Source organism: Lissotriton vulgaris, chromosome 1_1 (assembly GCF_964263255.1).
Source record: "Lissotriton vulgaris chromosome 1_1, aLisVul1.2, whole genome shotgun sequence".
In the NCBI taxonomy this organism is placed as follows: domain Eukaryota; kingdom Metazoa; phylum Chordata; class Amphibia; order Caudata; family Salamandridae; genus Lissotriton; species Lissotriton vulgaris.
In genome coordinates this window covers 147,896,069-147,911,704 of record NC_141685.1, presented here as the reverse complement: position 1 = coordinate 147,911,704, position 15,636 = coordinate 147,896,069, and the positions used below count along the sequence as shown (strand labels likewise).

Genomic DNA, 15,636 nt, shown 5'->3' with positions numbered 1-15,636 from the left:
GAGAGAGCTTAGAATAGGTTGGGTTTGTGAGAGAGTGCTTAGTGTTCATTTACCAGCCGTCTGCAGGTCCTGATGGAGAGAGCTTAGAATAGGTTGGTTTTGTGAAAGAGTGCTTAGTGTTCACTCGCCAGCCGTCTGCAGGTCCTGCTGGAGAGAGTTTATAATAGGTTGGGTTTGTGAGAGAATGCTTAGTGTTCACTCGCCAGCCGTCTGCAGGTCCTGCTGGAGAGAGTCTAGAATAGGTTGGGTTTGTGAGAGAGTGCTTAGTGTTCACTCGCCAGCCGTCTGCAGGTCCTGCTGGAGAGAGCTTAGAATGGGTTGGGTTTGACAGGGAAAGAGTCAATGTATGGCTGACCTTTTCCATGGTGGGGCACTGTTAGCAGATAAATATACACACTCTTGCCAGTAGTACTAACAGTGTTGATCACCATCACCGTTCCCTTGTAAAGTTTACATGTTTCTATTACTTTCATGTTTTACATCACAAACCTTGATTTACAAACCTGTGTTGAATATTCCCAGCTGGCAGCGCAACAGGACATAGTAGGAGGGGCCTGATCCAGTCACTTATTGCGATCAGTGAGGATGATTAAGTGGTGATAAACAGATCCGACATTGAAATCCATCGGCTTTAAGTCTCTGTGCTCTCCCCTTTAAGATTCGGCTAACCAACAGTGTTACATCAGGCCCCTCACACCTCTCTGATGAGGAACACCCTAGACCAGTGGTCTTAAAACCTTTTAATACCACACCCCCCCTTCCTCCCAGCAATCATAGGGCGCCCCTTAGAATTTTTCACAATTATTCTATTAATTTGTCAATGTTTAAATATGTCTAGACTTATTTAAGCAATGCAGTTAAGTTCTGTTTTAAAAATGCAATCAAATGCATGATTGCCCAACATACTGTTCTAGTCAGACAGGCCTTACTATAGCTTAATAGCCCGCTGCCGAGGGCCTGCGGCTCGGGCCTAAAACTCAGGTTCAGGATCTTTAACAACCGGTATACCCTGAGGCAGAAAGATTATAAGGCTATTAAAATATTCCATCCACTGAGGGTAGAATGTTCTAAATTAAAAAGGAAGAAACATGAAGACAAACATTGGAACATTGGAGGTCAGAACAGATATTGGTCTCAGGCTCACTGTGCCATGGTATTCAAGCCAGCCTGGCTGATAAGGAGTGATACCTCAAAACTGATCCTAGGATGCTTGTTTCTAGTCCAGGGAGGACCTGCCTTGGCAGCTAGGGCTGGATTGTTTCCATGAGAAGCAGGTTCAAGACTGATTTGCATATGGCTGGCTCTAAATTGGTTTGGCATGGTGTGCAAAAGTACAATCGATTGAACCCAGATTTCTTGACTGGGAGTCAATGTTTGATTTGTTCCTCGTTCCGTCCATCATTTGTGTGTCTTTTGCTTTCTCACCCTAAGTGTGACGGGTATACCCAGACTTGGGTCCTGGGCTAACTGTGCCACTGTTTTAAGCTTCTAACTATAATGGGGTGGCCCAGTGACCCTCAGAACCTGGGTTCCAAGATTATACAAAAAACAATGGCTCTGTTGGGTGAAAAGTCAATTTCTTTGTAAACCTAAATGGTAGGCAAAACTATCAATGTATTTCACAAAGTTTTTTAGAAATACATAATCACCCTGGAGCAGAATTACTTGTTGAGGGAGAAAAGGGGAAAGAAGGAAGAAACACACACCATTTTGGATTTAATCCAAAATATTCTTATTTTTAGAAAATCTGACATAGATATAGCATTGGTAAACATGGGAATGGGTTGTCCAAATCAAAATTAGCATAAACGTACAAATAACAGATACGTGCTTAGGTGAATAGGAGTGACAAGTGATGTTGACTGTGTGTGGATACACAAATACATAAAAACAAATAAAGATCAGTCCAAAATTCAACATCAATTTGTTTCAAGTACATATGTTTTCTCCTATTATCGTTGAAACTTGGTATGGACTGATTAGTAGCACAACGTTGACGTTTCGACCCTATAAGATGGTGCTGGCTTTATCGCAACCGTGTCAGGTCTTCATAAGGACTAAAAAGCAGGTGGACAACCTGTTGGTTTTGAATCTTTCAGCGCCTATTTCTATATAGGCAGGAGGGTGGGGATGTGTCAGCCGACACCATCCACGACCAAGGGTTCAATCGCAGTATCTTGTGCAGTAAATGCGTAAAATTTCCCCACCAGCCGGTGGAGAAAAATGGAAGATTTCGGTTAAGTACCGCTTGTGCGATCACTTCAGTATAAGATCAAGGAACGTCTCTCTCCTTCACGATCTGGCGATCAATGCGATAAAGCCAGCACCATCTTATAGGGTCGAAATGTCGACGTTGTGTTCGAGTTGGAAAAAGGAAGTTTGGAAATGGAGTCTGGAGAAGTTTGGAGACAGAAGAAATTTGGAGCTTATTATTTATTGTTTTTTCGCAGTCACAAAAGAGGAAGATGGCTGCTGCTCATGGGGACTTATACATGTTCTAAGTTCTGGAATGTTTTAAAGTATTCTAAGTTCTAAGATATTGTTGCTGCTGTGTTTGGGCGGTAATAAAAGGGATATGCTACTAATTTTTCCATCTCTTCTGAAAACCTTAACACCTTTGGAACCCTTTCCTGAACTGGCACACAGATAAAATCTATCCTGTATCCAACTACAGTTTCCAAAACCCAAGGATCCTGCGCTATCTCTTGCCATCTGGAAACAAACTGGGCTAGTCTGAAACACTAAAAATGAAATGCGAGGTTTTGTAATGTGCTTGGATTTCTTTCTCACAGAATAAAAACCAAGAATGTTTCTTTACCTTTAGGCCACTATGTGCTAGTCTCCCAATGGGTTCCTGATATTTCCTGTTTTTCCTAGCTGTAGGGAAATAAACAATAGCACAGAATAGACACTTAAGTTGATGCCGGAATGCTCGCTGATTTTTTTTAGGTTTGAAGATTGATAAAAGCTTTTTGCACTTTCACTGCCATGATATGGCTTTTCTCCTGTGTGTCTTCGCTGATGTATAGAACTATGCACAAGAAAATGGGCCGTTAGTGCAAGATTGGTTGCACTGCACTTACACCTAAGAACTCACAATCCCTCGACCGACTAGCTATAGTGTCTCATTAGCTCCGCAGACCATCCAAAGATACCTAATGCTTAGACAAACCCAGAACACGGAACTCCCGACCTCTCAGAGTCGTCGTAGCAATGCACACCCTTTTGCTCACTTACCTGTGCTTGTCCACCCCAAACAATGCAGAGTCTATGTAAAGTTTAAAGTGTTTATTTTTCAACTAAAAAACTCTGTACGTAGTTCTATAATGCAGTCAATGAGCTAGCACCAGAAGAATAATACATAAGATAAAAACAATTATCAAAGTTACAATACCATAAAATAAGAAGGGAGAGATCATTCTGAATGACCAGTGGCTATTACGGCTATAGCGCCTAGACCACCCTCCCCTGGTAGGAATATGTATATTATATAAAAGAAGATCTCTGGGCCAATTCTGGGGAACCCCTCATCTTAGAACGTAGGAGTAAGGTTACATCATAGGTTCAGCAAGGCTCTAGTCTTCCGTCTATCTCGAGAAAGCTGCTGCGTGTTAGTAAAATGCAAGCATTTCTCAATCGTGCAAAGAAGTGCCTAATGTTATGTCTAGGTAGTGCGGATTGACCAGACGTGGAACGCACAGTGGCTTGTTTATCGACCTTGTACGCAATGAGCAAACTATAACAATATGAGCTCATGTGGGCACAAAGGGATTTTGCACAAGAAGATACAGAGTGTTGTGCGCAAAAATAAAAAGACACGTAGATAAAATGGTTGCTACCTCAGGCTAACTTTAGCAAATAATAGCGTGACACTAGGGGCCGCACTACAGTTTTTCCCCGGTGTGTGCTCGCTGATGCTGTTTTAGGTTTGTTAATTGACAAAAGCTATTCCCACATTCACTGCAATGGTATGGTTTTTCTCCAGTGTGTGTTCGCTGATGAATCCTTAATCTTAAAGATGTAATAAAACTATGTCCACATTCACTGCAATGATATGGTTTTTCCCCTGTGTGTGTTCTCTGATGGAGTTTTAGGTGTGATAATCGACTAAAGCTCTTTCCACATTCACTCCAATGGTATGGTTTTTCTCCCGTGTGTGTTCGCTGATGTCTATGTAGGACTGATGAGAGACAAAATCTCTTCCCACATTCATTGCACTGGAATGGTTTTTCCCCAGTGTGTGTTTTCTGATGCTCCTTTAGGTACCATAATCTACAAAAGCTCTTCAGACATTCACTGCAATGATATGGTTTTCCCCCTGTGTGTGTTTGTTGATGATATATTAATCCTGAAGAGGAACTAAAACTACTTCCACATTCACTGCAAGGATATGGTTTTTCGCCTGTGTGTGTTCTCTGATGCAGTTTTAGGGGTGATACATCTATAAAGCTCTTCCCACATTCATTGCACTTCAATGGTTTTTCCCCAGTGTGTGTTCGCTGATGACTCATGAGTTTTGATAATTCTATAAAACTACTTCCACATTCACTGCAATAATATGTTTTTTCCCCTGTGTGTGTTTGTTGATGATACATTAATCCTGAAGAGGAACTAAAACTACTTCCACATTCACTGCAAGGATATGGTTTTTCTCCAGTGTCTGTTCTCTGATGCTGTTTTAGGTGTGCTAATTGACTAAAGCTCTTCAGACATTCACTGCAATGATATGGTTTTTCTCCTGTGTGTGTTCTCTGATGTTGTTTTAGGCCTGATAATAGACTAAAGCTCTTCAGACATTCACTGCAAGGATATGTTTTTTCCCCTGTGTGTGTTCTCTGATGCCGTTTTAGGCCTGATAAATATATAAAGCTCTTCCCACATTCATTGCACTTGAATGGTTTTTCCCCAGTGTGTGTTCGCTGATGACTCATGAGTTTTGATAATTCCATAAAACTACTTCCACATTCACTGCAATGATATGGGTTTTCCCCTATGTGTGTTCGCTGATGCTTGTTTAGGCCTGATAATTCACTCAAGCGCTTCAGACATTCATTGCATTTGTATGGCTTTTCTGTGTGTGTTCTCTGATGCAGTTTTAGGCTTGGTAAATATACTCTGTGTTTTATATAGCAGATCCCCCATTTCTTTTAACTTTCAGTTAACTGTGGTTTTCGCTGGTTGCTGTGGAATGGCCTGAAAGATCCATTCAATACACCTTTAGCACTGAATGGTGGCCTGATATCACTTTAGGAAGCAAAGTACTGCTGTAACCACCTCATGATCAGAGCTGATATTGGACATGTTTACACAAAAAGTGGTTAATCAGTGTTGCCTTAATTTTCTAGGGGGTAATTTCTTCATCTTGAGGCACGGAGGTGACAGCTGAGACTCGTAGAATCACCGAATTGCCCTTGACGGTACTTCAAAGATCTGTCCGTTTATGTTCAGGTTCGGCTGCCTCTGTCGGCACTTATGTTTTCCTGAATACTGTAACTCAATGTTTCTGACTTTGCTTTTGCAGATTTACAGTATTATCTTCATTATTCTTAAACATTTTGTGCAATCAAGGATTGTTTTCTGTCGGATGTAAAAAGATTTACATTACTTAAATGGAAAATACCAGAATGTGCATCTACAATTTTTAATTGATTGTAAAAGCATCTCATCTATTACTATTGTTGAAACTTATGAAGACATATTTAAGACACATTTAACCATACAGAGATATTTGCATAACAGTTCCTTTGAATACGCCACATCTTATTTATTTCAGCAAAGGGGCCATAGAGAAACTTAGCTAAAAAAGGATGCTCGCATAGCACGCATATACTAGTTACAGCTTTAGGTAGATGCATATGGTCAAGGTTTTGTTAAAACAAGAACAGCTCTTAGAGTAAGAGAAGGATCAGGAAGACTCAAGACAGCAAGGTGTATATCAGAATATTGTGCCATGCATCAAATGCTATTATTCACTGAGGTGCCTGGTTTCATTCACTACTAACTACTAACTCTTTTTTTAGGAGGATTTCCCTCACTGTTGTCTCAAGGCTTGATTATAGGGGCCTTTTGTGCGCTGATTGTGTTTGGGGCCCTTGTGGCGTAAAGGGGCTCTATCTGAGCCTTGTAGAACCTGCATCATGTATCGACCCTCTCCCCATATAAAGTCCCTGCCCAATCTAAAATGTTAAAAACACAGTTGATGGACAGAATGTAGAACAATGTCATACATTCACCCCAGTACAAGGATCTGGGCCTAAATCCATCGTTTTTTTGCACTCCACACCACCCTGGGTTAGACACTGGCTATATGCAAATCAGCTCTGACCCTGTGCCTCATGGGAACAGTCCAGTCCGAACTACCAAGCCATGTCTTTCCCAGACCGGAATCAAGCATCCAAGGACCGGTTTCTGGCTATCAGCCTTCATCAGCTTGGATAGCTTGACTCCAGTGGTGTGGAGAGCCTGGGACTCACGTCTGAGTATACCCAGCACACTCGGGTGAAAATTGCAAAAAACACAGTTGATGGACAGAATGTAGAACAATGTCATACATTCACCCCAGTACAAGGATCTGGGCCTAAATCCATCGTTTTTTGCACTCCACACCACCCAGGGTTAGACACTGGCTATATGCAAATCAGCTCTGACCCTGTGCCTCATGGGAACAGTCCAGTCCAAACTACCAAGCCATGTCTTTCCCAGACCGGAATCAAGCATCCAAGGGCCGGTTTCTGGCTATCAGCCTTCATGAGCCTGGATAGCTTGACTCCAGTGGTGTGGAGAGCCTGGGACTCACGTCTGAGTATACCCAGCACACTCGGGGTGACAATTGCAAAAAACACAGTTGATGGACAGAATGTAGAACAATGTCATACATTCACCCCAGTACAAGGATCTGGGCCTAAATCCATCGTTTTATTTCACTCCACACCACCCTGGGTTAGACACTGGCTATATGCAAATCAGCTCTGACCCTGTGCCTCTTGGGAACAGTCCAGTCCGAACTACCAAGCCACGTCTTTCCCAGACCGGAATCAAGCATCCAAGGACCGGTTTCTGGCTATCAGCCTTCATCAGCCTGGATTGCTTGACTCCAGTGGTGTGGAGAGCCTGGGACTCACGTCTGAGTATACCCAGCACACTCGGGGTGAGAATTGCAAAAAACACAGTTGATGGACAGAATGTAGAACAATGTCATACATTCACCCCAGTAAAAGGATCTGGGCCTAAATCCATAGTTTTTTTGCACTCCACACCACCCTGGGTTAGACACTGGCTATATGCAAATCAGCTCTGACCCTGTGCCTCATGGTAACAGTCCAGTCCGAACTACCAGGCCATGTCTTTCCCAGACCGGAATCAAGCATCCAAGGACCAGTTTCTGGCTATCAGCCTTCATCAGCCTGGATAGCTTGATTCTAGTGGTGTGGAGAGCCTGGGACTCACGTCTGAGTATACCCAGCGCACTCGGGGTGAAAATTGCAAAAAACACAGTTGATGGACAGAATGTAGAACAATGTCATACATTCACCCCAGTACAAGGATCTGGGCCTAAATCCATCGTTTCTTTGCACTCCACACCACCCTTGGTTAGACACTGGCTATATGCAAATCAGCTCTGACCCTGTGCCTCATGGGAACAGTCCAGTCCGAACTACCAAGCCATGTCTTTCCATCAAGCATCCAAGGACCGGTTTCTGGCTATCAGCCTTCATCAGCCTGGATAGCTTGACTCCAGTGGTGTGGAGAGCCTGTGGAGAGCCTGGGACTCATGAGGCACAGGGTCAGAGCTGATTTGCATATAGCCAGTGTCTAACCCAGGGTGGTGTGGAGTGCAAAAAAAGGATGGATTTAGGCCCAGATCCTTGTACTGGGGTGAATGTATGACATTGTTCTACATTCTGTCCATCAACTGTGTTTTTTGCAATCTAAAATGTTGGCACCTCTAAGACTCTAGGAATCTAGATATTGACAAAGAACTTAGCATGTCCTTCTTGTGGACATGAAAGAAGGACCATCATGTTCTGTAGCTTTAAAGTATTTCTAAGGTGGAGGCCTTCTTAGAATGTTGTTGTTTACTAATTCTGCTTAGATTTCCAGACTGGCTGGGTCTATCGAATTTCCAAGTGCATCCTAGTCCACTGTTCATGCTATCCCCCCTATCCCTCTCTTATGGATTCTATCTTCCCCTTGTACAGTCTATTTCTGCGAACATAAATTACATTCTCTCGGTGCAGCCCAGGAAGCTCCATCTTCTACAACCGCTCGCGACCACTGATGGTATGTACGTAGTTGAAAATGCCTCTACCAGCCCTGGGAGTTCCCAGAACTAACAGAAAGACCGACCTTGTGTCTGGCCCCCGCAGATTCAACTAGGCACAAAGCCACGACCCTACGGCTACCCAGACGGCAAGGTAATAAGCACAATAGAAATATACAGAGAAATTCAAAATGTTTAGCAAACTTCCTGGCTGGAGGCAATGTTTTTAGAGCAAAATGATTAAAAAATAGGCAGTTTCCTGCTTTATTAGTCTTTAGAATGAGATCAGAGGTTGTATCTCAGTTTTCCTGGAGTAGTTTGATCCGGAAATAGACTGTTTTCAGCAGGAGTGACAGTGTTCGAGTTCGCAGAGGGCAAATTTTCGATTGATGCAGTGTTCTGGTCAGTGTTCAAAGGAGCAGCTTCAGAAAAAGAGTCAGAGTTCGGTGGATCAGTTATCAGTTCTGCATCACTGAAAGGAACGTATTTTGGAACCGGTTCTGTTTCTGAGGCACCAATTCCTTTTCTAATCCAATTATCATAAGGGAGTGGTAGGGGTACACGCTTAGTATGTGTCGCGTGGACCCAGTTTTTTCTTCCAGCCACTCGTACAGCAGTCCTTGTTGCCAACAGCACCTGAAACGGTCCAACGAACTTGGGTTGAAGATTTCTGGTCCGTCCAAAGTTCTTTATGACAACAAAGTCTCCGGGTTTCAGCTGATGACCTGGACTTTCCGGAGGCTTTGGCAATGCATCGAAAACTTGTTGGTGAATGAGACTCAATTTAGCAGTCAAGTCAAAAAGGTAATCAATTAGCATTGGGTATTCCAGCTGCCTAAACTCCCTAGGTCTTGGTACCCCCCAAATATTAGCAGGGCGACCGAACACAATCTCATAGGGACTAAGCCCTACTCGGGAATGCACAGTCGCTCTTGTGGATAACAGGGCCAAAGGTAATGCATCTGGCCAGGACAAGCCCGTGGAGGCTTGTATCTTAGCCAGTTTCAGCTTGAGGGTGCCATTGTAGCCTTCAACTAAACCTGCTGACTGGGGGTGATTCGCACTGTGGAACTTTTGCTTGATGCTCAAGCCTGCACACGCACTCTGCATAACTTTCCCTACGAATTCACTTCCATTATCTGACCATACAATCCGTGGCATACCATACCTGGGGAAGTATTCTTTTAGGAGAATTTTGGCAGTGGACAAGGCAGTATTATCTTTGAGTGGATATGCTTCGATCCACCTTGAAAAAGCACAGACTACCACTAAAATGTATTTAAGGTTGTTACATCGATCCATGTGAATGAAGTCTAACTGAATCACTTCGAAGGGGCAGGAAGGAGGAGCGAAGTGACCAGCAGGTGTGGGGGTTCCCTTGCCAGGATTATGCATCAGGCATATCATGCAGTTTCTCACCACTCTTTCTGCACACTTACTAATTCCATCATTCTTCCAGACTGGAGCCAACATCTTACAAATCCCTTTAGAACTGATGTGCGCTGCTCCATGCGCCATCGTTACCACAGCAAGCACATACGCATCAGGCAACATCCAACGCTGTTGTTCCGTCAAATCAAGCCAACATCCATTCGAGTCCAATTTACCCGTTTTCTCTTTCCATGCAAGTTTTTCCTCTTCAGTCGCTTCTTCCTGAATCGTTCTCACACTTTCCATTGTGTCCTCACACATTCCCGAATCAGTAACCCATCTTGCAGACGTTGAAACATACATCCCACTCATCGGATTCCTAGCTGTCTGTTTTGCTGTCTCATCAGCAAAGGCATTTCCTCGACCAACATCATCCGTGATTGCTCGATGAGCACTGCACTTTACAATCGCAACTTCCATTGGTAAGGTTAGAGATTCCAACAAGTCATTAACTAGCTGACCATGCTGGATCTTAGTCCCATGGGACGTAATAAAACCTCTTTCCTTCCACAATCGGCCAAAACTATGGGCTACGCCGAACGCGTACTGACTATCTGTGAACACATTCACTCTCTTTCCCTTAGCTAAAACACACGCTCTAGTCAATGCAATTAATTCTGCAGCTTGAGCAGAATTCTGACTCACTCTTGCAGTCTCCACAATCGTACTCAAAGTCGTTACTGCATAGGCAGCTGTTACATCACCATTCTCCAATTTAAAACAAGACCCGTCAACATACAACGTGCCATCTGGGTCTGATAACGGAGTGTCTTTTAGATCAATTCGTCCTTTTGTCTCTTCCTCAGTTCTAAAACAACAGTCATGTGGCTCAGAATCACTCGACTCCTGACTAGTCGGCAACAATGTTGCTGGATTCAATACATTGCATCTCTTAATCTGAATATGATTTGCTAACAGTGTCAGCTCATAGCCTGATAATCTAGCACTGGTAAGGTGCTGCGTCTTTGTTCGGTTCATGAGTGTATCCACGGCATGTGGAACCATGACCACTAGCATGTTGTTCATGACCAAACCAGCAGATTGTCGAATGGACGCTGCAGCTGCCGCTGTAGCTCTCAAGCAACTAGGCAACGCTCTGGCTACCGGATCTAATGTTGATGAAAAATACGCACAAGGGCGTTGTTTATCACCAAATTGTTGCGTCAAGACACTCAACGCGCAACCTTCTCTTTCGTGGACATAGAGTGTAAATGGTTTACTGTAGTCAGGTGTACCCAACACAGGAGCTGAACATAGTGCGTTTCGTAACTCAGAAAAGCTTTGCTGACATTCGTCAGACCATGGCACTGGATTCGGAACACCTTTCCCAGTCAAAGCCACCAACGGTTTTGCCAAGAGAGAAAAATTTGGGATCCATTGCCTGCAGTATGAAGTAATACCCAAGAACGCACGCACTTCTCTCTGTGTGCTAGGAACATTCATCTGCGTAATTGCTTTTATTCTCTCTGGGGTCAACCTTCTTCCCTCCTTTGACAAGAGATGACCTAGGTAGGTCACTTCTTGGCAACAGTATTGCATTTTGGAAGGTGACACCTTGTGATTTAAATCAGACAAATGATGCAATAAGGAAATTGTAGCTGCTTTGCAAGTTTCCTTGTCATCGGCAGCCACTAGAAAATCATCGACATATTGCACTAAGGCAGAACCAGGAGGAAGTACAAAAGAATCCAACTGACTTTTTAATGCCTGACTGTAAATGGATGGGCTTTCACAATAGCCTTGTGGAGCACGTTTAAACCTGAAGCTTCGTCCTCCTAGAGAGAAGCCGAAAATATCTCTGCTTTCTTCGGCTATCGGAATGCTGAAAAAGGCATTCTTCAAGTCGATCACTGAGAACCACGTGGCTGTAGCAGGAATCAACGTTAACAATGCAGTAATGTCTGGAACCACAGGAAACTGTGGAATCACAATTTTGTTAACCTCTCTAAGGTCAATTACAAATCTATAGACTGGAGGTTTCTGAGGGATCAGTGCGCTTTAGAATAGGCAGTACAGGGCTATTACAGACATTTCCTCTAGTTTCCTCTATTACGTCTTTCTTGATCAAATCTTGTACTATCAATAGGAGCGCACGCTCACCTTCACTAGAGATTTTGTATTGTGGGATTCGTGGAAATTTGACATTTGCTTTCAAAGTTACTACATATGGTGGAATTTCCAAAAGACCTACATCGTTAGGACCAGTCGCCCAAAGAGTATCAGGGAGAGAACGCAGCTCCAGTGGGAGCGCATCCATTGACAAATGCATCGGGGATATGATTCTTCTACCTAATGTAAGCTGTACTCCTGATGGAGAACAGTACAATGTCGCATATAGGCGTTTTAACAAGTCTAAACCAAGCAGATTTTCATTACAACCAGTCGTCAAAATCAAGGGTGCTTTCAATTGACGAGGCCCAACAGAAATAGACAAAGGACCAGAAACAGGGTTGTGAACAGGGGCGCCTGAAAAACCTACAGAAACATTTGTTAAGCCGGACAAAGGTGCGCCAGGGAGTTTTGCATGTATGATAGAACTTTTTGCTGCACCAGTATCCAACAGAAACGGTTCGACTACACCTGATGTGGCTACTGCGACATAAGGCCCACTCTGGTCTACTGGAACTGATACTACTCTATCTCTTTGCCCAAGGCTGTCCTAGTACTCGTTTTGCTGAAATTCCTCACCAACTTCACAGTAATCTTCAACATGATACTGTTGAGATCTAGCTGGCTGTGTAGACTGACCATTTCGTTGATCAAAATAATTAGAAGGGCGATCATTCGTTTGTGGAGGCATAGCACCTCGTCCTCGACCTCTAGAATTTTGCATAGAACCACCACGACCTCTCTGAGCTGCAGCAGCATTATTTTGTGCCAGTACCGGACACTCATTCTTATAATGACCTTCCTTTTTGCAATAAGCACACTGATTCCATTGGTACTGTGGTCTCTGTGAACCATAGTCGGTCCTCTGATATGGCCCTTGCTGTGTATTCGTTTGATTCGTGCGAGGCGGATATGCTTGTTGCAAAAGGACTTTGGTTTTTAAATCTTTCGTTTTCTTTTCTGATTTTTCCTTCTCTTCTTTATCCCTATTTTCATAGTACTGGGCAGTTGCAAGTATCTGTGCAGTCGTAGAGACAGCCCACGCACTTTCAGAATTCTTTAATTTATTACTGAGCTCTGGTAACAGATTGTGCACAAATTTATCAACAAATAATCTCTGGCCTCCTTCCGTGCTCATATCCTGACCACTGTGATCTACGAAAGTTTCCTCGAATCTAGTGAAAAAGTCGGAGACGCTTTCGTCTTTCTTCTGCCTGCATGCGGACAACTTGTCCCAGTTAACGCGCAATGCTGGCATCAGGGTTTTCATTAAATCGATTATTCTACCGGGCAAATTAGCAATTAAAGGTTCAGGTTTAGAACCCCCAATTGGTTGACCATCTGCCACAATAATAGCTGCCCAATAGCCACCTAGAGCAACTGGATGATTTTCTCTACGAATTTTAGCCCAGATTGGTTGCGGTACTACATTACCAAATAGCATATCAATGTCCGCTAGATTCATTACGCAAGCTTCAACCGTCTGAGCCAACTCTTTGTAATATCCGGCGGGATTTTTACGCGGATCTGGCAAGGCCTGTTTTACTGCTAACACTTCAGCTCGCTTCCACGGAATGTGTATCCACACTCTCTGGAATTGCGCTGGAGCGGCCGCAATACCACGCACTGCATCAGCTTGCACAGCGTCGCGCCATATTGGCGGAACCTCCCTCATAGGGTATTGGCGACCTTTATTTGCGCTACCTTTCTCTGAATCTCTTGGTGAACCGAGGGAAGGATCAACCCTAAAACCTAGAATCAGTTCCATTGCTTCTTTTATCTCCTGACCAACTATCATACCTGCAGCAAATTTTTGTTGAATATGAATTAATTTGTCTGGAACTTGTTCAGAATCATTCTCATCCCATTCCTCACGTAAAAGGGAACACATAACATCAAACACATAGCGTTGTGTCGGTTCATTCCATTGCATAAATGTATCTAATACATCTCGTACATTATACCTTCCAACTTTCGAAATCCACCTGAGAGCAGTGGAATCTAATATTCCTCGTTCCTCAACACTAGGAAGCTGACTACGTCTCTGAACAGATTCAGAGGCAGGACTCTTAATCAGAGTTTTATAAAAGGGAGAGAGAATATTAGAGACAGATTCAGTAATTCTCCGACGAACAGAAAGCGGAGTCATATAGCTAGAGGAAGTTTGAAGTAGAGTGGTAGTTGGGACAGAAGAAACAGCACCAGTAGGTGTAGGAGGCAAAGTAGCTTGCGAAACAACAGGTATCAGCGGTACAGGCATAGGCAGAGGAGCTGGCAACCCTGGAAGAGGGGGTGCCGGAGGAATATTGTTAACCACAGGAAATGCAGGAGCTTGATTCAGGGGAGCAGGAGCAGGTATACCAGGCTGTCCAGCAACCGGTAACACAACATTCGGCAGAGGTGGAGCTGTAGCACCCTGTGCATACGATGGAGGTGACCTCAACAAGTAAGACAACAGAGGATCGTTTTCGGAGTCCTCCACTATCTTAGCTGTACTTGATGGCAAAGCAGGATAGCACTTGTCTATCGCTAAATTACGCTCTCTATCGGCTACCTCTATCGCTTTCTCAGAATCATTGAGTTGCAGCTGCTTAGCAGACTGTTCTAAAGTCAATTCTTGTTCTTTCTGCTCTTTCTTCAACTTTTTAGTCTCTCTCTGTTTGGATTCTTTTCGCCAACAACGGAAAGAATCAAACATTGCCGGCCGGGCTTTCTTTTTAAACAACTTTCTTTCTAGATTATCGAGAATTTCAGGTTCGAAACTACCATGTAGTGGCCAACTAAGGACACCATCTTTCTCCGTGTAGCGGATCCATACCTCGTTATAAGAGATAGGGCCCACACCGAACTTGCAATAAAGATCATAAAGAGGAGTTCCAATCGGAGGAACCGAACACGAGTCCTCCAACCGGGAATTCCTGTTGCAACCAAAACATGAAAACATAGAATTTTTCCGACTTACCATTTTATAAACCGGAACACAGAACAAACACACTCAAAGGTGCGCACTCGAACTAAGAACTTAGGCCTACCAAAGTGAACAAATGTATTGATACCCAAACCAAACCAAAAGATTATCGTAACTAGAACAACCAGTGATAATCTTACAAAACCAAACCAAACCAAGGAACTAAAAGGATTATCCAAACCCTTACGAAGTAACCAAACAACTAGCAACCACTTAATACTTAACTGAGGCACTGAAGACGTCACCAAGGAGAAACCCGTCACGTCTCGCTGTACTAAGGTCTGCACCTCGGGTCCAAGGCAGGGCGACGGTCAAGGCAACGGACAACTGCAGCCGTCTGAACGGGAACCCTCGTGGAAGAGAACGTCAGGCCACTTTTGCGATATGCCGGGATCGATGAAGTGGGGCGCCTCCCTCCGGAATCTTCACACGAAGCTTCTCGAACTCTTCAGGCTTTTGGACCAGTACCGAATGACGTCGCCCCATGTTGGGCGCCAATTGGAGTTCTGGACTTTTAATTACGGTCCAGAGGTGTCAGGGAAAACACCCGAAGACCCCTGAGTTCTACCTGTCTCGGTGCACAAATGAACAGAAACACGGGCTTCTCGATGGTGGCGTCAAAGACCAAAGGTTTATTACTGCAGGGACACAGAAGTCACAGAAACTACACACGGGCAGATTCTAGGAGCCTGTTCGATTTGCACTAAGTTGGTTGCTCCTTAAATACAAAATATTTAGCTGGGGGCAACATTCTCCACATACTAGTGTGTTTCTCAAACTTTATGTCCTAAACAATAAATATTTGGCGTTACACAGGAATCGTCAACAATATCTGATGTCAAAACATTTACGAACGAGAGGTTCCCAC

At 43.8% G+C, this 15,636-nt stretch overlaps 1 protein-coding gene across 1 annotated transcript in view; it reads right to left on the bottom strand.

The window, feature by feature from the left end:
• Window positions 1-214: 214 nt before the first annotated feature.
• The window catches only part of LOC147737871 (uncharacterized), a 40,380-nt gene continuing 24,958 nt past the window's right edge, over window positions 215-15,636 (bottom strand). Inside the window, exon 3 of the mRNA XM_086948158.1 lies at window positions 215-5,577. Coding sequence (XP_086804284.1) covers window positions 3,885-4,949 — 1,065 coding nt within the window. The 5' untranslated portion in view covers window positions 4,950-5,577 and the 3' untranslated portion in view covers window positions 215-3,884. The remainder of the gene's footprint in view (window positions 5,578-15,636) is intronic.